This window comes from Salmo salar, chromosome 22 (genome assembly GCF_965601325.2).
Source record: "Salmo salar chromosome 22, fSalSal1, whole genome shotgun sequence".
NCBI lineage: Eukaryota > Metazoa > Chordata > Actinopteri > Salmoniformes > Salmonidae > Salmo > Salmo salar.
Genome location: NC_138312.1, coordinates 53928875 through 53951259, shown reverse-complemented (window position 1 = coordinate 53951259; position 22385 = coordinate 53928875). Strand labels below are relative to the sequence as shown.

The following is a 22385-nucleotide window of genomic DNA, read 5'->3' as shown; positions in this document are numbered from 1 at the left end:
AGACATGCTAACCTTAGACCATTACCTTAACAGGGGAGGTTAGCATGTCTTGGCAGTATGATCTTTGACCCTCTGTAACTTTCTCACTCATCACTATTCTCGATTCATTCAGGATTATCCGTAATCATGGTAGCATCAACTTTAAGGTAGAAGTGTTTAGAAACATATTCTATTTTTATATACAATAAAAGTGACTCCAAAATGACACAATACATTACTTACCATTCATTTCTATTGGGCAAAAAATAATACAAAACACATCCAAAACGAATTGTAAATGCATTCAACAATTTGTAGTCACAAGCTTGATGTAATCATTGTGTGCCAGAAATATGGGACCGAATACTAAACTTTTGACTATTTTATTCATAAGAATCTTTAGAGACGTCAATTTTGACCTCTACCTTTTTGCGTAAATAATATATTACTTGTTAAACAAAAAATCATACAATATACAGCTCAGTATTTTAATTATTAGTTTTATACAGCATTATTGCAAATATATATCAAGTGTGTCACATATGTACATACATACATACATACATACTGTGGCAAACCTCTTCAAAGTTAGGAGCGTTTGTCACAAATTAAGTGGGAAACTGTCACCAAAGTCAGCCCAGAATGAAAGTTCTTTCGAACATGACAGTACCTGTGTGTTTGTTTCGCTGTCCTGGTCCACCCAGGCCACAGGTAAGGTCAAGGATAGCAGGGTTCGGTACACAAATCTGGTTCTCGTAGGTCCAGGTCTAAACGCCAACAGGTAAGTCCAAAACAGTCCAGCTCGTACACGATAAATCCAGCCAATGTAGATTGTCTCTTTCTCTATGGTTCATAGATCCTTTCCGCCCTCTCTCTCTCTTCCTGGTTTTTCTTGACCTTTTATCTGTGGGTCGGCTCCACCTTCTGAGGGTTCCCTTTGCTTCTGGGAATTGTGATCTGTAGTTCTGATCGGGGTGGCCATTTTAGTGATCGGGCAGAGCCCGTTTATTAGTTCTGCCCTCACATATCTGCCATTTATCACTCGACCCCCTTCTTTGCCACAATACATACATACATACATACATACATACATACATACATACATACATACATACATACATACAAATAATTTTCTGAATATGAAGTGACAACCAATATCATAGTATTTTATGAATTTAGTTGTCAGGGGCAACGCACAATAAATATTACACCAATACCACATAGCTCATTTCCATCAGCTAATTGCATCTGTACTCCATGATGGCTCCTGAGTGGCGCAGCAGTCTAAGGCACTGCATCGGTACTCCATGATTGCTCCTGAGTGGCGCAGCGGTCTAAGGCACTGCATCTGTACTCCATGATGGCTCCTGAGTGGTGCAGCAGTCTAAGGCACTGCATCGGTACTCCATGATGGCTCCTGAGTGGTGCAGCGGTCTAAGGCACTGCATCTGTACTCCATGATGGCTCCTGAGTGGTGCAGCGGTCTAAGGCACTGCATCTGTACTCCATGATGGCTCCTGAGTGGTGCAGCAGTCTAAGGCACTGCATCGGTACTCCATGATGGCTCCTGAGTGGTGCAGCGGTCTAAGGCACTGCATCTGTACTCCATGATGGCTCCTGAGTGGTGCAGCGGTCTAAGGCACTGCATCTGTACTCCATGATGGCTCCTGAGTGGTGCAGCGGTCTAAGGCACTGCATCTCTGTGCTAGAGGTGTCACAACAGATATCCTGGTTTGACTCCAGGCTGTATCACAACCAGCTGTGATTGGGAGTCCCATAGGGCAGCACACAATTGGCCCAGCGTCGTCTGATGTAGGCCATCATTGTAAATAAGAATTTGTTCTTAACTGACTTGCCTAGTTAAAATTAAATTTCAAAAATGGATCAGGACAGTAATCTCATTCTGCTGGCCAGCGGCTGACCAGCACATGTGAGATTTGGTGCTGAGATTATGCAAAAAATATAAACAGGACACTCCATAGGGTTCTCCCCAGGGGAAATGACTCGATTGGCTGACAGCTACAGTGACACATATTCATATTTCCTTCTCCTCCTACCTGACATCCTTCCTCTGCAACTATCCTACAGCCATCAACAGATTTAAAACTATTATATTTTGATATTGTCAAAGAAATAAATAATATATGTGGAATCCTTAAGAGTATTCTCCTCTTCCAAAGCAAACTGAAAATATTAACTAGCATTCAGTAGGATATTATAGAAACTACATCTCAGTACCCAGACCCAAATCTGTCCGGAGAAATGAAACCTGTACAACCTGTCTTGCTCCCACTAGGGTTTACAACAATGCTGTATGTAGTATGTACGGTTCAGTATGTCTATGGTTACTATTGCTAATCTCTGGTTTGGTCTTCCCACACTTGTTATTTCCCTACAGACAAGCAGTAAAGCTAAAGATATTTTTTGTTATTTAATGAAATATACATGCTCGCCATAACTTCCTATTTCCTAGTTGTGATGTCGGTTATATGACTTTGTTTCATTCATGTGCTTTTTGGTCAGAACAACAATTCTTCAACTAATAAGATTTTAGCTTGCTAGATAATCTAGCTGACGTTGCTAATAAATAAAGTTAGCTAGCTTGCCTAACATTGACAATATGTTAACCTTTATTTAACTAGGGAACTGAATTAAGAACAAATTGTTATACCACAGCCAACGGTGCGCTGCTCTCTGGGACTCCCAAACCCGACCAGATGTGATGCAGCCTGGATTCAAACCAGGTACTGCAGTGATGCCTTTTGTACTGAGATACAGTGGCTTAGACCACTGCACCACTCGGAAGGCCCATTATCTATATTGATAAGGTTTTAGTTGTCTCAAATGGATTTGTTGTCATCTTTTGGTTGACAAGTTAAAAGGTCAGTGGTGAAACATCACACATGACAACTCGAGCAACAACATTTTCTCAAATTTTCCAACTTGTAATTCCAACTTGGAGGGTCGTTCAAGTGAAACATCGCAGTTGGAACTATGAATTTCCAATAACTCTGATAGCACGTGAACGCGACTGTCACATCCATATCATCTCCCCCACTCCGGGAGCTCGACGTCACAGGTCTACTAACCACCGGTCCTGGCAACCCATCTTTACGCACACCTGGCAACCATCATTATGCACACCTGCGTCTCATCATCATCAGTCACACCTAGACTTCATTACTCCCTTGATTACTTACCCTTTATATAGCACTCTTTAGTTAGCAGTCATCAGGTGGTATTGTTTATGTTTCCATGTCAGACGTTTCTCTTGTTGTGTATCGCGGCATGCTCGTTATTATTAAACTCACTAACTGCACTTGCTTCCTGACTCCCTGCATCTACGTTATAGAATACTACCTCATCCCTCCTATGTCGTTAGATCACTACTGGACTCCTGACGTCCTGACGCACGTCTCCAGCCGCAGGACGACACCGACCAAGAGGACGGCCCCTGAAAGCGAGATCTCAGATGATGTTGAGATCTAGAATGTCGCCCAGCGGAACCTAACACCGCTCATCTGGACCGTACCTTTTCCAGTCCACCAGGTACTGGAGCCAACCCCCACGCCGTCAGGAGTCCAGGAGGGATGTGATGGCATAGGTTCCCCTCGATGTCCAAGAGAGGTGGAGGGGTGTTGTGGGGGACGACATCAGCCAAGGGACTAGAAACCACCAGCCTGAGGAGGGAAACATGAAAAGAGGGTGCACCTGATAAAGGTGATGCATTTGTGCTGTGTACTTACTGTATGACAGGTGTGAACTGGTCACAGTGAGAACAGGTGGTTCGATCAAACATTCAGTGGAATATAATGTGAAACCTGTGTAGTTCACTCCCTGGAACAACAACCCACACTAGCACTCTCCAAAATGCTGTATAGTTCATGCCTGTATAAACCCCTATCTCGGTCTTTCTCTAGCCCCCTTCCTTGATTTTGACATTTTCATGTCTCTCTCATCTTCTCCCCCTCTAGCTTTCCCTCTCCCCTCTCTCTCTCTCCTACAGGCTGTGATAACTGCAGTATTCAGGGCAGAATTAACTTCACTAGATTGTCCATAATGCAAAATAAATAGCACTTCCATGGGACGTAAACCATGTGAAAGTCAATGAAGGATTGTGTCAAACTGCATGACATTGATTCGATTTTGTTTCTGTGTACTTTAGATTATTTTTGTCCAGACACTATTCTGGATATGTATAAAAACCCCTCCTTTCCTTGATTGGATCGAGACCTTGGTTTTGGCTCAGAAGAAATGAGAGCCTCACACATTAATAACAATACCACTAAAATGTGTTCTGTGAAGGCAAAGCTTGAATGGCACTTTTACCTGTACATCGTTTTAACATAAACCCCGGCAAGGGATAAGAGCTTGGCATTCAATTAAAGACCTTGAATCATTGGTACTTGCCTAAACTTTACTAAATGACACCAATTGTCTCTATCTCTGAGTGGGCTCTACACAGAGCATGCACCGAGCAATTCCTTTCTGATTAACGTACAGAGTGAGGAGATGGGGGGAGGTGAGACAGTGAGAGAGAGAGATGAGTGGGCTAGTGGTGGGGAGAGAGAGAGCAAACAATGGCTCAGGACAGAATAAGAAACTAAGCATCGACTCATGTACATGAATGAATGTATGAACAATTTGAAGGACAATTAAATGAACTAACTACATCACACTGAGGAACACTGACAGACATAATTAAAAATAAATTAGATAATTTGTTACCGCAGTGAATGTAGGAGAATAAAACAGCAGAGGATTGGCAGGGGGACAGAGAAAGAGAGACACACCCTTATATTAACAGGAGATCCATGACACATCCTCCCCTACTTAATTAGTAGTAAATTGACTGCAGAAATCAGTCGTATAGCTGCTCTCGTCGTCACGGCACTATGTCATGACGAGAACCGCTCATGTCATAGGGAAATTAATTTCTGCGAATGAATTATCATGACTGATTATGGATGCTTCGATGTCAGAGATGGACGAGGCTTGAGAAGAGGAGAGATTGGTCTGGCTGTTTGGTCTGAGAGACGAGGCTTGAGAAGAGGAGAGAATGGTCTGGCCTCGGCCTGTTTGGTCTGAGAGACGAGGCTTGAGAAGAGGAGAGAATGGTCTGGCTTCAACCTGTTTGGTCTGAGGGACGAGGCTTGAGAAGAGGAGAGAATGGTCTGGCTTCAACCTGTTTGGTCTGAGAGACGAGGCTTGAGAAGAGGAGAGAATGGTCTGGCTTCAACCTGTTTGGTCTGAGAGACGAGGCTTGAGAAGAGGAGAGAATGGTCTGGCTTCAACCTGTTTGGTCTGAGAGACGAGGCTTGAGAAGAGGAGAGAATGGTCTGGCCTCGGCCTGTTTGGTCTGAGAGACGAGGCTTGAGAAGAGGAGAGAATGGTCTGGCCTCAACCTGTTTGGTCTGAGAGACGAGGCTTGAGAAGAGGAGAGAATGGTCTGGCCTCAACCTGTTTGGTCTGAGAGACGAGGCTTGAGAAGAGGAGAGAGGGTCTGGCATCGGCCTGTATTAGTCTCTTGTGATGACGAAACCTTGAGTAGCTGGCTGCTCTCACGTGAGACTTGGTTCTGGGCTGCCAAGTCTAGTTGTGTCATTACTCTCTATGGTCCCAGTGTTAATGCCAGCAGTAAGGAGGGAGAGTGACTCTCTATGGTCCCAGTGTTAATGCCAGCAGTAAGGAGGGAGTGTGACTGTATGGTCCCAGTGTTAATGCCAGCAGTAAGGAGGGAGAGTGACTCTCTATGGTCCCAGTGTTAATGCCAGCAGTAAGGAGGGAGAGTGACTGTATGGTCCCAGTGTTAATGCCAGCAGTAAGGAGGGAGTGTGACTGTATGGTCCCAGTGTTAATGCCAGCAGTAAGGAGGGAGAGTGACTCTCTATGGTCCCAGTGTTAATGCCAGCAGTAAGGAGGGAGTGTGACTGTATGGTCCCAGTGTTAATGCCAGCAGTAAGGAGGGAGAGTGACTGTATGGTCCCAGTGTTAATGCCAGCAGTAAGGAGGGAGAGTGACTCTCTATGGTTCCAGTGTCAATGCCAGCAGTAAGGAGGGAGAGTGACTGTATGGTCCCAGTGTTAATGCCAGCAGTAAGGAGGGAGAGTGACTCTCTATGGTTCCAGTGTTAATGCCAGCAGTAAGGAGGGAGAGTGACTGTATGGTCCCAGTGTTAATGCCAGCAATAAGGAGGGAGTGTGACTGTATGGTCCCAGTGTTAATGCCAGCAGTAAGGAGGGAGAGTGACTCTCTATGGTCCCAGTGTTGATGCCAGCAGTAAGGAGGGAGAGTGACTCTATGGTCCCAGTGTTAATTCCAGCAGTAAGTAGGGAGGGTGAAATGACGGGATCAATAGACTTCCCTCGTGTCATGATGACACCCCTCCAGAAAAGAACATTGTTTTATGGGCAGTTTGGAACACCGTATCTCACTAATTACTTCCAAGATGGTGTAGCAGTCGGACGTGTGTTTGTCTTTGTCTTATCCCGTGTCTTATCCAGTGCAAATAGCCGGTTCTTTTCGTATATATTTTAATCTCACTTTCTATCTACGAACTAAATATACTTTCCTGCAACCCGCCTCACCCAATGTGGTACGGATCTGCTATTTGTATTCCTTTTAACTGGAACCTCCATCAGGAGCTAGCCAGCTAACTAGCTACTAGTCTTTGTTAGCCACGGATAGCGGTCTTCACCTTTAGCTCGGACAATATCTGCCAGTCTGCACAGCGTGATACCAACCCAGAGCATATCGGACTGCTTCTTTCTACCACATCACCAGATTCCTGCAGCTCCGGATCATTACACTGGATCATTGCAGCTAGCTAGCTGCAAACGAGTGGCTACTGTTAGCTAATGCCTCTGTCCCGAAGCAAGCACCAGTTAGCCTTGAGCTAGCCTCGAGCTAGGCCCATATACCAGCTAATTCTAGGGCTACAATACCTCTTTTGCCAATTGGCCTGGAGCCTTTATTGTCGACACGGAGCCCCGCCGATCCATCGACTGGTCTGGTCTTCCGTTACGGTATTCCGTTACGATGTCGCTAAAGAACCATCTGCTAGCCCCGGCCCGCTAGCTCTCTGAACGCTGTGTCCCCCACTTGCCTAACGTAGTAGTGACTACCGAACGGCCCCCTGACTCACCTATTGCTCTTCATTGGACCCTATGATCACTCGGCTACACAGCTGATGCCCCCTGGACTGTTTCAATAACAATGTACCTCATTTGTTTATCTGTCTGCCCCAGCCTCGAACTCAGGCCCTGTATGTACCTAACTGACCCGCTCTGCCCATTCATCGCCATTTACCTGTTGTTGTCTTTGCTCTCCCAATCAACACCTGTGATTGCTTTATGCCTCTCTCTAAAGTCAATATGCCTTGTCTACTGCTGTCTCGGCTAGTTTTTATTGTTTTATTTCACGGTAGAGCCCTCAGTCCCGCTCAACATGCCTTAGATAGCTCTTTTGTCCCACCCCACACACATGCAGACTACACCTGGCTTAACTGGTTCCTCCAGAGACGAAACCTCTCTCATCGTCACTCAACGCCTAGGTTTACCTTCACTGTGCCCACATCCTACCATACCCTTGTCTGTACATTATGCCCTGAAGCTATTCTACCACGCCCAGAAATCTGCTCCTTTTATTCTCTGTTCCCAACGCACTAGACGACCAGTTCTTATATCCTTTTGCTGTACCCTTATCCTACTCCTCCTCTGTGTTCCTCTGGTGATATAGAGGTTAACCCAGGCCCTGTAGCCCCCAGTTCCACTCCTATTCCCCAGGCGCTATCATTTGTTGACTTCCATAACCGTTAAAGCCTTGGTTTCATGCATGTTAATATCAGAAGCCTCCTCCCTCAGTTTGTTTTATTCCCTGCTTTAGCACACTCTGCCAACCCTGATGTCCTAGCCGTGTCTGAATCCTGGCTGAGGCCACCAAAAATTCTGAAATTTCCATCCCCAACTACAATATTTTCCGCCAAGATAGAACTGGCAAAGGGGGCAGAGTTGCAATCTACTGCAGAGATAGTCTGCAGAGTTCTGCCATGCTATCCAGGTCTGTGCCCAAACAGTTCGAGCTTCTACTTTTAAAAATCCACTTTTCCAGAAATAAGTCTCTTACTGTTGCCACTTGTTACAGACCCCCCTCAGCCCCCAGCTGTGACCTGGACATCATATGTGAATTGATTGCCCCCCACTTATCTTCAGAGTTCGTACAGCCTGCAGGGTCCTCCTGGCCATCTCCAGTGCTCCCTCCCTCCTTGGTCATGTTTCCCCGAAGAAGCCTCTGGCATTGACAAAGATATAGTTGGAGATCCCACTGAGCTCCGACAGGGCATCGTCCTGCAACCCACGCCAGTTGCAAAATTTTGCATCAAACAAAGATGTTTGGTGCAGTATTTTTCTATTAAAAAATGTGCACGAAAACAAGTCATCTCTCATTGAATGATAGCAAAGACTTTATTGAAGAATCCCCAACATTGACCAACCATTGACGAAGGGGTGTAGACATTGGCTCTGAAAAAAAAAACTTGCTGAAGTTCAAAACAAATACGTCACCAAATGTTTTTTTAATATATGCACAAACTCTACCGAACTGTTTCGGTTGGGAAGCATGAGGACGCCTTTGAACTCCAAGCCGTAGGAGTTCCCCTATGTTTTAGAGATCTTATTGTTTTCATCCCACATAGTCGGTGGTGGCAATACTCCTTTTATGGGGTTGTAGTTTGTCATAAAACCTCAAAGAAGAAGAAGAAAGAAACCAAAGATGATCTATTATATTAACAAGATAGCCAAGTGACCGCTCTAACAATGGAAACACATGTTCTCAATGATTGAAGGCAGGAGAGATCAGGTGGGATCATCTAGCCAATGAGAGGGCAGATACAGTGTGAACTTCTCAAAGTTGCCGGAATGCCACGTGCATCCACTTATATCATTACATTTGTAACAGCCTAAACATTACGAAAATTCAATTCGATCAAATAAAAGTCATGTAATTAGAAACTTTCTCATAGGCCTCCATACATTTTACATTTACATTTTAGTCATTTAGCAGACGCTCTTATCCAGAGCGACTTACAGTAGTGAATGCATACATTTAATTTTCATTTCATGCATTTTTTATTTTATTTTTTATATTTTTATTTGTTTATTTTTCTTTTTATAATTTTTTAGTTTTTTTTTCTATTATTTTTTTTTAAATTATTATTATTTTTTTTTACTGGCCCCCCGTGGGAATCAAACCCACAACCCTGGCGTTGCAAACACCATGCTCTACCAACTGAGCCACAGGGAAGGCCCATACAAAAAAGGGTTTATCTCACTCAGGGGCGGAGCTAGAGGGGTGTCCGGGGTGGCACTGGACACCCCTGACATCTGATTGGCCACCCCGGGTGCCATCCCAAAATTTTATTCGCTACTGGCAGTTTGATGCTGATTGACATCTCATTTCACCTCTTGTTGAAATAAGCATTTATTCTGATGTTCTTCGGCGCATGTTTCAAATCAAGGACGAGGAAGAGGGAATATTAACGTTGGTTGCGAGATACAGAAGAAGAAGAGAGAAAATTTCCACAGCTCCACAAGCTCTTTTCGCAATTGGTGAAAGCATCATATTACAATATATGAATGTTTAGATAATGTGGGGTAACTAGTAGGCTACAGCTGTCAGTGTTCAGCAAGTTAACATTCAGAAATTTCAAATCCATTAGCTCAGTTAGATTTTCGTACTTGAACTCAAAACAAACAATTGTTATTATCAATCTGTTAACGTTACTCAAAAGATTACCACAATTTGCAGATTGCCTGTTTGCTGTCGTAAATGTGTAAGAAATTATTGCTAGCTAAGTTACTTACTGCAGAGTAGGGCTAGCCATGATCTAACTAGTAACTTGATTTTAACGTACAGTTATGATAATGGGGATTTGTGATTGAGATTGGACTAAAATGTGGGTAATTGGATGCTTAGATGTAACCATAGACGGTCTTATTTTTGCATAGGGTCAATTAAACATGAAAAGAAAGGGAGAGATATCAGACTTCTGTTCCAAAAGTATCAGACTTCTGTTCCAAAAGGACCCAATGGTAGGCCGGGCCTATACTTTAAACTACACATTTTTGTATCTAATCTTGTGGATCCCTTAATTATACATTTCCATAGCGATATGACACATTATTTAACATGTATTTCAGACATTTCAAGATTCAGGGGTCCTGTAACAGCCGTGTTGGAAAACATTTTCCAGAACTCAGTATCATACTAGGAAAAGGGCTTTCAACAGCTCCTGGTATAAGGACAATTCATGGCTTGAATATTCTGTAAGTCAAGATTCAATTTATTGTTTCGCCTGTAGGCATTTTTCTCTGCCCAATACACCTGGATCTGGTAGTAGAAAAAGGAGGAAGGGAAGCGCTACTGAGGTACACAATAGTACATTTTGGTAGACAGAAGGTGCTCTTTGGTAAAGGGGGTGAATTGGTCATCAAAAAGAAAGGAGGACCAAGGCACTCTTCGTATAAAGAATTAAAATGCCTTTATTAGTATGGCATGTTCAATAGAAACAAGGTTTAAAAAAATCCAACGCGTTACGGCTGCATGGCCTTCGTCAGGGAGTGACGATCTGCCTTCACATCACTGTCAGGTTTTTGTAACTGGATAAAGGTGCTGTTTAAAGATTCTGAGTTTAATCTCCATTCGAAGGCAGAGCATCATATCAATGCTATGTACAGTATGCTTGGAATCAGCATAAACTTGCTATTAACAGCAACTCATCAATGTTAGATGTCATAAATGAGGACCAGAAAAAGAAAGTGGAGGAAAACTGTACTTACATTAAAACAATTGCAGATGTGCTCCTACTAACTGCCACTCAAAATATACCGCAGAGAGGTCATTGGGAGTCTGATGACTCTCACAACAAGGGTTATTTTTTGACAATCTTAGAAGAAATAGCAAAGCATGACCCTCTCATAGAGAAAAGGATGAATGCATGTGGCAATGCTAAGTACACAAGCCACCAAATCCAGAAGGAAGTTCTTGAGGGCTGAGCTGGTACAAAGTGAAATAATAAGAGAAGTAAAAGAAAGTGACGTTTTTTGTGTAATTGCAGATGAAACCAAAGATTTAAAGAAAAAATAACAAATGTCTTTAGTTGTGAGGTACTATTACAAACGGGGCCATCCACGAAAGCGTTTTACACTTTCGGTCAGCTGAAAGCTTAGATGCAGCAGGTCTTTTATCAGGTGCTTGACAATCTCACAGCTGAGCTGCAGAGGCGTTTTTCAAAGAAGAATTGCGAGATAATGCAAGGGGTCCAGTCTCTCAACCCAAAGAGTACAACATTCTTGAATGAGGAGCCTCTGTTTGCCTTTGCTCAGACCTTTGAGTCAGATTTAGAGGACCTCAAACATGAGGTTCACCAAACTAAGCGGCTTCTTGATGGGAGAGAGAATAGTGGAAGGGACAGACCGTCTACTCTCTTTGACTTTGTTGTGTTTCTAGAACCTTATAAAAAGGTATTCCATGAGCTATTTCGACCTTGTAAGATTTCTGTTGTTACACCAGTCAGCAGTGCTTCTTGCGAGAGAAGCGTCTCAGCTTTAAAAACTGTCACGATCGTCTAAAGGAGTAGATCAAGGCGCAGCGTGGTTAGAGTTCCACATGTTTAATAAATACGAAACTCACCAAAACAATACAGAAGAAAACGAAGGGTGATGTTCTGGGCTGCTCACAGGCAGCTACACAAACACAAGATCCCACAAAGCACAGGTGGGAAATGGCTGCCTAAGTATGATTCCTAATCAGAGACAACGATAGACAGCTGCCTCTGATTAGGAACCATACTCGGCCCAAAGCAAAGAAATACAAAAACATAGAAAAAGGAACATAGAACGCCCACCCTAGTCACACCCTGGCCTAACCAAAATAGAGAACAAAACCCTCTCTATGGCCAGGGCATGACAGTACCCCCCCCCCCCCCCCCCCCCTCCCAAAGATGCGGACTCCAGCCGCAAAACCTGACTCTAAAGGGGAGGGTCCGGGTGGGCTTTCCTTACAGCAGCGGCTCTGGTGCGGGACGTGGACCCCGCTCCATCTTCGGCTTGGCCCACTTAGGTGGCGCCTCTGGAGTGGGGACCCTCGCCGCCGACCCCGGACTGGGGACCCTCGCAGCGGGCCCCGGACAGGCGGGCGACTCTGGCAGCTCCGGACAGGCGGGCGACTCTGGCAGCTCCGGACAGGCGGGCGACTCTGGCGCAGGCACAGGACGCACCAGGCTGGGGAGACATGCAGGAGGCCTGGCTCTGGGAGCAGGCACAGGACGCACCAGACTGGGGAGACATGCAGGAGGCCTGGCTCTGGGAGCAGGCACAGGACGCATCAGGCTGGGGAGACTTGCAGGAGGCCTGGCTCTGGGAGCAGGCACCGGACTCACCAGGCTGGGGAGACTTGCAGGAGGCCTGGCTCTGAGCACAGGCACAGGACTCACCAGGCTGGGGAGACATGCAGGAGGCCTGGCTCTGGGCACAGGCACAGGACTCACCAGGCAGGGGAGACATGCAGGAGGCCTGGCTCTGGGCGCAGGCAAAGGACTCACCAGGTTGGTGAGACTTGCAGGAGGCCTGGCTCTGGGCGCAGGCACAGGACTCACCAGGCTGGGGAGACATGCAGGAGGCCTGGCTCTGGGCGCAGGCACAGGACTCACCAGGCTGGGGAGACATGCAGGAGGCCTGGTTCTAGGCGCAGGCACAGGATAGACCGGGTCCTGGAGACGCACTGGAGGTCTGGAGCGCACGGCCTGCACAACCCGTCCTGGCTCGATGCCCACTCTAGCATGGCACTTGCGGTATCGACCCCACCGGTCTGTGCATGCGGATGGGCGAGACCGTGCGCACTTCCGCATAGCACAGTGCTCTCCAGGCCAAACGCTCCCCATAATAAGCACGGGGAGTTGGCTTAGGGCTAACCCTTGGCCCAGCCAAACTACCCGTATGCCCCCCCCCCAAAAAAATTGGGGGGCTGCCTCAGGTTCCCATAGCTCCCTTCGCTTGTCCTCCCAGAGTTGACGGTCCAACTGCCATGTCCATCCTTCCCCCCGATGCTTCAAAAAACGCTGCTTGGTCTTCTGTTGGTGGGATCTTCTGTCACGATCGTCTAAAGGAGTAGATCAAGGCGCAGCGTGGTTAGAGTTCCACATGTTTAATAAATACAAAACTCACCAAAACAATACAGAAGAAAACGAAGGGTGATGTTCTGGGCTGCTCACAGGCAGCTACACAAACACAAGATCCCACAAAGCACAGGTGGGAAAAGGCTGCCTAAGTATGATTCCTAATCAGAGACAACGATAGACAGCCACCTCTGATTAGGAACCATACTCGGCCTAAAACAAAGAAATACAAAAACATAGAAAAAGGAACATAGAACGCCCACCCTAGTCACACCCTGGCCTAACCAAAATAGAGAACAAAACCCTCTCTATGGCCAGGGCGTGACAAAAACTGATTAAACCCCACCTTAGGACAACAATGGTTGATGACAGGTTAAGTCACTTCGGAATTCTCAGTGTTGAGTCAAGGAGGGCACGCTCCCTCAACATGGATGAGTTTGTGAAACATTTTGCCAGTTCTCACCAGAACCACAGAATTATGCTGTTTTAAATCTACCTAGGATAATTTGGGCACTTAGGCTAGCTAGTACTAGCTAGCACACTGACATTCTAAAATGATAAATCCAAAGGGTATCATGTTACACAGATTTAATATGGTCTTGATTAGGCCAATTCCAAAACGTTTCTTTGCTATTAGTTAACATAATATATATGAGCATAAATATGACACTGTAAGTTTGTAATATTGATGGACACCAAATATAAATATTTTTTTCAAGGCCATTTCTGCTTAATACCTGGTATGTCAAATTGCATTGTGTTTTTTTGTAAATAAACTAAGCATTTTTGTGTTACATAAATTGCAATCTTATCTCCTTGGTGCTTGAGTTTTATTTTCTGAAAATATTTTGGATGTTCAACACTTATCGACCCAGATTATATATTACATTTACATTTTAGTCATTTAGCAGACGCTCTTATCCAGAGCAACTTACAGTAGTGAATGCATACATTTCATTAAAAAAAATTCTGTGCTGGCCCCCCGTGGGAATCGAACTCACAACCTTGGCGTTGCAAACACCATGCTTTACCAACTGAGCTACAGGGAAGGCTATATTCATGAAAACAGAGTGACACAAGTCTCTCAGGTGTGTGTGTGTGAGAGAGAGAGAGAAAGAAAGAAAGACATTGAGCTGCAGTTCCGAGGTAGAGACACTGACTAGTCATAGTATATTAAAGAATTCTAGTGAAGTAACCCTTTTGGACCACACTATCTGCCACATTGAACAACTCCGGGTTAAGTGAATTATCACTTCTACCTCTAATCCGCAATCATAGGATTCATTCATGCTCCTTAGATGCCAGGTTAGGGTGAAGTAGCATTGGCCACCCCTTGTATAAAACTCTAGTTCTGCCACTGATCTCACTGACAGATTTTGAGCGCAATAAATCCTCTTGCTTCACATCTGAAAAACACAAATCTGATTGCAGTAACATAAAACTGCCACAAGGTGGCGTCAGAAACCGAGCTATAATGGTGTGTTACTTGTACTTCTAACTGCCATGAAAACAATTGTCCAACTAATATTACTTCCACAATAGCACAACGTTTTGCATTCAGCGTATGTACATGGTGACATGAGCGCTGATAATTATTGTGCAGACGTGTCGTCCCTTTACAAAATCTCCTGAACTTGGTCCAGTGTGTTGGAGACCGAGTATAAGGTATGGGGATGTCGTTACCAGATGTCGTTACCATGTCCCATTTAGATAGCTAACCTTCTTCAGTCCAGAGTCATGTGATATCTGTTGTTAGCGTCAACTATAGCTAACGCTAACAGTCAGCAACACTGTTTTGATGCAATTGTCATCATCGTTGATAGACACTGTAGTAGATAATGTGAATACATAGGCTTGGTATAATTAGGCTCTTCCATAATGGCCCTAAATATTGACATAAAACAACTGCCACCAGAGATTGGGCGCATGCCGACAGGCACTGCACTCAAGCATGAAAGACCATGACAGTCTCCCTGTCCAGGTAGCCCATGCCTCAAACTGACTGTAGGGCAAAACACCTTAACCAATCCCACCTACCCTTCTTACACTTTGCTGCTGTACTCCCGTCACCTCTAAAACAAAGGCTAGAAGTTCAACTTTAAATCTTGGCTAAAATGAATGAATTGAGTAAAACTGTTAAAAAACAATCATTTATAGTATATTGAATATTATCATATGGAAACATAATTAAATATTGTACATAATATTAGCATCAACATACATTATTGTTTAATTCAATTTCATATATATATATTTAATTGTTTCCTATTTCCTAAAAAAATGTGTTACATGTAATATTTTCGTTTAACCATAAATGCATAATAAGCATCATCAACAGGGGGGACATATTGGGTGTATGCTGATATGCTTTAGAAAGAATATATATATTTATAAGACTTGTTCATAAGAAGGGCCAGAGATCAAAGTCAATATTCAGACCACTAGGGGTCAATGTTTTTAAACTGATGAGGACATTTCAAGTGGAGTCATGTAAATTTCACTCTTATAAAAAAACTCACGGAATCTCAGATTACGGAAAAGTTGAGTAGATCCATCTAAACATCAAAGTCATTAATGTATTCAGTGGGTAGAAATGATAACCCCTTATTGAGAACACTGAGGTGAGCTGATGTCAGGGTCATAACCCCTTATTGAGAACACTTAGGTGAGCTGATGTCAGGGTTATAACCCCTTATTGAGAACACTGAGGTGAGCTGATGTCAGGGTTATAACCCCTTATTGAGAACACTGAGGTGAGCTGATGTCAGGGTTATAACCCCTTATTGAGAACACTGAGGTGAGCTGATGTCAGGGTCATAACCCCTTATTGAGAACACTGAGGTGAACTGATGTCAGGGTCATAACCCCTTATTGAGAACACTGAGGTGAACTGATGTCAGGGTCATAACCCCTTATTGAGAACACTGAGGTGCGCTGATGTCAGGGTTATAACCTCTTACTGAGAACACTGAGGTGAACTGATGTCAGGGTTATAACCTCTTACTGAGAACACTGAGGTGAACTGATGTCAGGGTTATAACCCCTTATTGAGAACACGGAGGTGAGCTGATGTCAGGGTTATAACCCCTTATTGAGAACACTGAGGTGAGCTGATGTCAGGGTTATAACCTCTTACTGAGAACACTGAGGTGAACTGATGTCAGGGTTGTAACCCCTTATTGAGAACACTGAGGTGAGCTGATGTCAGGGTTATAACCCCTTATTGAGAACACTGAGGTGAACTGATGTCAGGGTTATAACCCCTTATTGAGAACACTGAGGTGAGCTGATGTCAGGGTTATAACCCCTTATTGAGAACACTGAGGTGAGCTGATGTCAGGGTTATAACCCCTTATTGAGAACACGGAGGTGAGCTGATGTCAGGGTTATAACCCCTTATTGAGAACACTGAGGTGAGCTGATGTCAGGGTTGTAACCCCTTATTGAGAACACGGAGGTGAGCTGATGTCAGGGTTATAACCCCTTATTGAGAACACTGAGGTGAGCTGATGTCAGGGTTATAACCCCTTATTGAGAACACGGAGGTGAGCTGATGTCAGGGTTATAACCCCTTATTGAGAACACTGAGGTGAGCTGATGTCAGGGTTATAACCCCTTATTGAGAACACGGAGGTGAGCTGATGTCAGGGTCTTACTTGATAAATTGAAGACATGTATTTTGTCTGCTTTCAAAGGTATCTCATAAATGGAGTTTAACCATATGCTAGCAACACAAACATTGGCACAGACACATGCATACACACACATGGATTTAGTACTGTAGATATGTGGTAGTGGTGGAGTAGGGGCCTGAGGGCACACAGTGTGTTGTGAAATCTGTGAATGTATTGTAATGTTTTTAAAATGTTATAAACTTCATATATATTTACATATATTTAATTGTTTAATTGTTCCTGGGCCCCAGGAAGAGTAGCTGCTGCTTTGGCAGGAACTAATAAGGATCATAATAAATACAAATACAATACATGTCATCATTATTAAATGTTTCCCGTCTTCCTCCTCATCAGGATGGTGAGAAGCTTGCTGAATCCATCCAGAAGAGTGTATTGGCGCCATCCAATGTGTATTACTGGTTGCCCAAAAGCAATGGTAATCTACAATAAGTAATATTACTGGGATATATTGGGTTAGGGTCATGTAGGAATGATATTACAGGGATATAAAGTACCAGTCAAATGTTTGGACACACCTACTCACTCATTCCAGGGTTTTTCTTTATTTTTACTATTTTCTACATTGTAGAATAATCGTGAAGACATCAAAACTATGAAATAACACATATGGAATCATGTAGTAAATGTTATGTTTTAAATTGTGAAACAAATCAAAATATATTTTACATTTGAGATTCTTCAAAGTAGCCACCTGTCACTTGTGCTCCCTCCGATCTCTAGGTCACCAGGGTGCTCGTTATGGCGCACACCTGTCACCATCGTTACACGCACCTGCGTGTCGTCAGACTCACCTGGACTCCATCACTTCCCTGATTACCATCCCTATATATGTCACTCCCTTTGGTTCCTGTCCCAGGCATCATTGTTTCTGTTTCTTGTCTGTGTGCGCTGTTTGAGTTTCTTGTTTTGTATTACGTTCCGTATATTTATTAAAACTCTCACTCCCTGAACTTGCTTCCCGTCGTCACACCATCCTTTGCCTTGATGACAGGTTTGACAGTTTCGGCATTCTCTCAACCAGCTTAATGAGGAATGCTTTTGCAACAGTTTTGAAGGAGTTCCCACCACATATGGTGAGCACTTGTTGGCTGCTTTTCCTTACATGTCGGACCCCAGTAAGACTAGCTGTCGCCACTGGCATCAGCTAATGGAGATCCTAATAAAATAAAATCAAACCTGTTGTGCAGCGATAGCCTGCTCCTCATAGCTGGTTGATGCATGGATTGAAATAAGAGTTCCTATAAGCCCATGTTGCACAACATTTGTATAGGCTAATTGCATGAGAAAACAGAGTTTTGATGGCCTCACTTTACAACTGGAATAGCTTACCTGGCTTTGCTATTTAAGTACATATGGATTATGTGTATTTTCTTCCCCTCCCCTGCACCTGTTCTGACAGGTGCTTGATGGCTCATTCTAAACCAAAACTAAATTAACACATCTATTATGTAATATACATAACAAGATTAAACTGAGAATATAGTCTGATGGGGGGCAATATTAGCACTTGTAAATGATGCCTAGTGTCTGCAGTCTAAGGCAAGAAACAGCACATGCATTCTTTTTTCAAATCATAGTGGCAGGCATCATGTCATAGGCCTTCATGTTCTAATGTTTCTATCACAAAGTGGCCAAATAACTCTTAAGGGTAGCCTATAGGCCAATAGCCTTCAGTGCTTAGAGAAGCCCAGTCATTTGCGCAATCACGTGTGAAAACTGGCCACTATGTTAAAGAGGATCCCAGCTTTCTCTTGCTGTTATATTTATTGCTCAATTGTTGAAATGAAGCACATTAATCCGCTTTACAACTGGAGCAGCCTATCTGGCAGATGAACATTTGATCACAGGAGGTGCTTACTCCATTCTCTGTTCCAGTGCAGGCTACGGATGACTTTTTTGTGGGCCTAAATAAATAAATAATCCCTCAAATATTAATACTATAGCCTATATGTAAAGACTAGATTCAACTGAGAATAGTCTGATGAGTGACAATATTATCACTTGTGAATGACGGCTAGCGTCTGCAGTTATATTAATACTGTAGCCTATCTCTAAAGACCAGATTAAACTGAGAATAGACTGATGGGTGAGAATATGATCAAGTGCTTGTCAAATTGTGAGAGACTGGGTGTGCAGCCTGTGGGAGAAACGGCAGAATGCATTCCTTTCATGCAACTTTTTTCAAATCATCGTTAAAGTCGCATCATGCAGCCTGGGGCTATATGTTTTGATTTCTAAAACGTTATAAGGTTTGTATAACAACTAATGTTGCATAAATAACTCTAAATTGAGCATATAGGAGGACCTGTTTAAAATGATCACTTTGTTAACCGCTCAACACAGCACTCCCTGTGAAAATATCCTTTCTATTTTATTCAGCTAAGGTATGTTCAATTGTATTATTCTTACTATAAAATAATGCCACGGGAATTCTAAGCAAATCTTATGTGCTAAATGAACTAGTGTAGCCCATAGACATATGGCATAGCCAGATCAGGGCCTAACATGAGGAAGACTCAGGACATGCTATTATGTTCTTCTTCGTATCATGTTTCTTTAGACCTATCTAAAATAAATAATGGATTTATTGTGAAGGTGTAGGCTATATTACATGGATTCATTTGACTTGATAAAATGTAGATGTTCCAAAGGTCTGCATCTGTGGCTTGTAGGCTGTGTGGAAGCCAGGAGATGCAACATATGTTTATGTTACTTAACCTGTTGGGTCTAGGGGGCAGCATTTGCACGTCTGGATAAAAAAAATGTACCCGATTTAATCTGGTTACTAATCCTACCCAGTAACTAGAATATGCATATACTTATTATATATGGATAGAAAACACTCTAAAGTTTCCAAAACTGTTTGAATGGTGTCTGTGAGTATAACAGAACTCATTTGGCAGGCAAAACCCTGAGACATTTTCTGACAGGAAGTGGATACCTGATGTGTTGTATTGACTTTAAACCTATCCCATTGAAAAACACAGGGGTTTAGGAATATTTTGGCACTTCCTATTGCTTCCACTAGATGTCACCAGCCTTTACAAAGTGTTTTGAGTCTTCTGGAGGGAGATCTGACCGAACAAGAGCCATGGAACGGTGATGTCCCATTAGACACCTGGCGCGCTACTTCATGTTGGGTACCCTCGTTCCAATACGTTATAAAAGAGTATGCATTCGTCCACCTTGAATATTATTCATGTTCTGGTTAAAAAAGGCCCTAATGATTTATGCTATACAACGTTTGACATGTTTGAACGAACGGAAATATATTTTTTCCCCTCGTTCATGACGAGAAGTCCGGCTGGCTTACATCATGTGCTAACAAGACGGAGATTTTTGGACATAAATGATGAGCTTTTTTGAACAAAACTACATTCGTTATGGACCTGTGATACCTGGAAGTGACATCTGATGAAGAGAATCAAAGGTAATGGATTATTTACATAGTATTTTCGATTTTAGATCTCCCCAACATGACGTCTAGTCTGTATCGCAACGCGTATTTTTCTGGGCGCAGTGCTCAGATTATTGCAAAGTGTGATTTCCCAGTAAGGTTATTTTTAAATCTGGCAAGTTGATTGCGTTCAAGAGATGTAAATCTATAATTCTTTAAATGACAATATAATATTTTAACAATGTTTTCTAATTTTAATTATTTAATTTCTGACGCTGACTTGACTGCCGGTTATTGGAGGGAAACGATTTCCTCAACATCAATGCCATAGTAAAACGCTGTTTTTGGATATAAAAATGAACTTGATAGAACTAAAAATGCATGCATTGTCTAACATAATGTCCTAGGAGTGTCATCTGATGGAGATTGTAAAAGGTTAGTGCATCATTTTAGCTGGTTTTATGGTTTTGGTGACCCTGTCTTTGACTTGACAAAACATTACACACAACTCTTGTAAATGTACTGTCCTAACATACTCTAAATTTATGCTTTCGCCGTAAAACCTTTTTGAAATCGTAAAACGTGGTTAGATTAAGGAGATGTTTATCTTTCAAATGGTGTAACATAGTTGTATTTTTGAAAAATTTGAATTTTGACATTTATTTGGATTCAAATTTGCCGCTCTTGAAATGCACCTGCTGTTGATGGAGTGCACCACGGGTGGCACGCTAGCGTCCCACCTAGCCCCAAGAGGTTAATGGTCAATTACCGTGAGACTGGTGGACAAAATGACATGACTGCCCTATGGCCTTAAGGATAACCTCATGTCTGTACCTGTCGTGTTCGTCCATCCAGATAACCTCATGTCTGTGCCTGTCGTGTTCATCCATCCAGACAACCTCATGTCTGTACCTGTCGTGGTAGTCCATCCAGATAACCTCATGTCTGTACCTGTCGCGGTCGTCCATCCAGATAACCTCTGCATATCTGTGCCTGTCGTGGTAGTCCATCCAGATAATCTCTGCATGTCTGTACCTGTCGTGGTAGTCCATCCAGATAACCTCTGCATGTCTGTACCTGTCGCGGTCGTCCATCCAGATAACCTCTGCAAATCAAATCACATTTTATTGGTCACATACACATGGTTAGCAGATGTTAATGCTAGTGTAGCAAAATACGTGTGCTTCTAGTTCCAACAGTGCAGTAATCTAACAATTCCACAACAACTACCTAATACACACAAATCTAATGGGATGGAATAAGAATATGTACAGATCAATATATGGATGAGCGATGGCTGAGCGGTATAGGCAAGATGCAATAGATGGTATAAAATACAGTATATACATATGAAATGAGTAATGTAAGATATGTAAACATGATTAAAATGGCACTATTTAAAGTGACTAGTGATCCATTTACTAAAGTGGCCAATGATTTCAGTCTGTATGTAGGCAGCAGCCTCTCTGCGTTAGCGATGGCTGTTAAACAGTCTGATGGCCTTGAGATAGAAGTTGTTTTTCAGTCTCTCGGTCACAGCTTTGATGCACCTGTACTGACCTCGCCTTCTGGATAGTAGTGGGGTGAACAGGCATTGGTGGTTGTTGTCTTTTGATCTTTTTGGCCTTCCTGTGACATCGGGTGCTGTAGGTGTCCTGGAGAGCAGGTAGTATTCCCCCAGTGATGGGTTGTGCAGACCGCACCACCCTCTGGAGAACCTTGAGGTTGATGGCGGTGCAGTTTCAGTACCAGGTGGTGATAAAGCCAGACAGGATGCGCTCAATTGTGCATCTGTAAAAGTTTTGAGGGTTTTAGGTGACAAGCCAAATTTCTTCAGCCTCCTGAGGTTGAAGAGGCATCGTTGTGCCTTCTACACCATATTGTCTGTGTGGGTGGACCTTTTCAGTTTGTTCGTGATGTGTTCACCAATGAACTTAAAACTTTCCACCTTCTCAACTACTGTCCCATCGATGTGGATAGGGGTGTGCTGCTGTTTCCTGAAGTCCACGATCATCTCCATTACTTTGTTAATGTTGAGTGAGAGGTTGTTTTCCTGACACCACACTCCGAGTGCCCTCACCTCCTCCCTGTAGGCTGTCTCGTCATTGTTGGTAATCAAGCCCACTACTGTTGTGTCAGCTTC

General features: G+C 43.4%; 1 protein-coding gene across 1 annotated transcript in view; it reads right to left on the bottom strand.

The window, feature by feature from the left end:
• Positions 1 to 21336, bottom strand: part of LOC106583700 (leucine-rich repeat-containing protein 3-like) — a 46206-nt gene extending 24870 nt beyond the window's left edge. The window contains exons 1-2 of the mRNA XM_045705318.2: positions 21077 to 21336; positions 3512 to 3659 (exon numbers count right to left, since the gene is read on the bottom strand). Of these exons, the coding sequence (XP_045561274.1) occupies positions 3512 to 3659; positions 21077 to 21336 (408 nt within the window). The remainder of the gene's footprint in view (positions 1 to 3511; positions 3660 to 21076) is intronic.
• Between the last annotated feature and the right edge of the window lie 1049 nt (positions 21337 to 22385).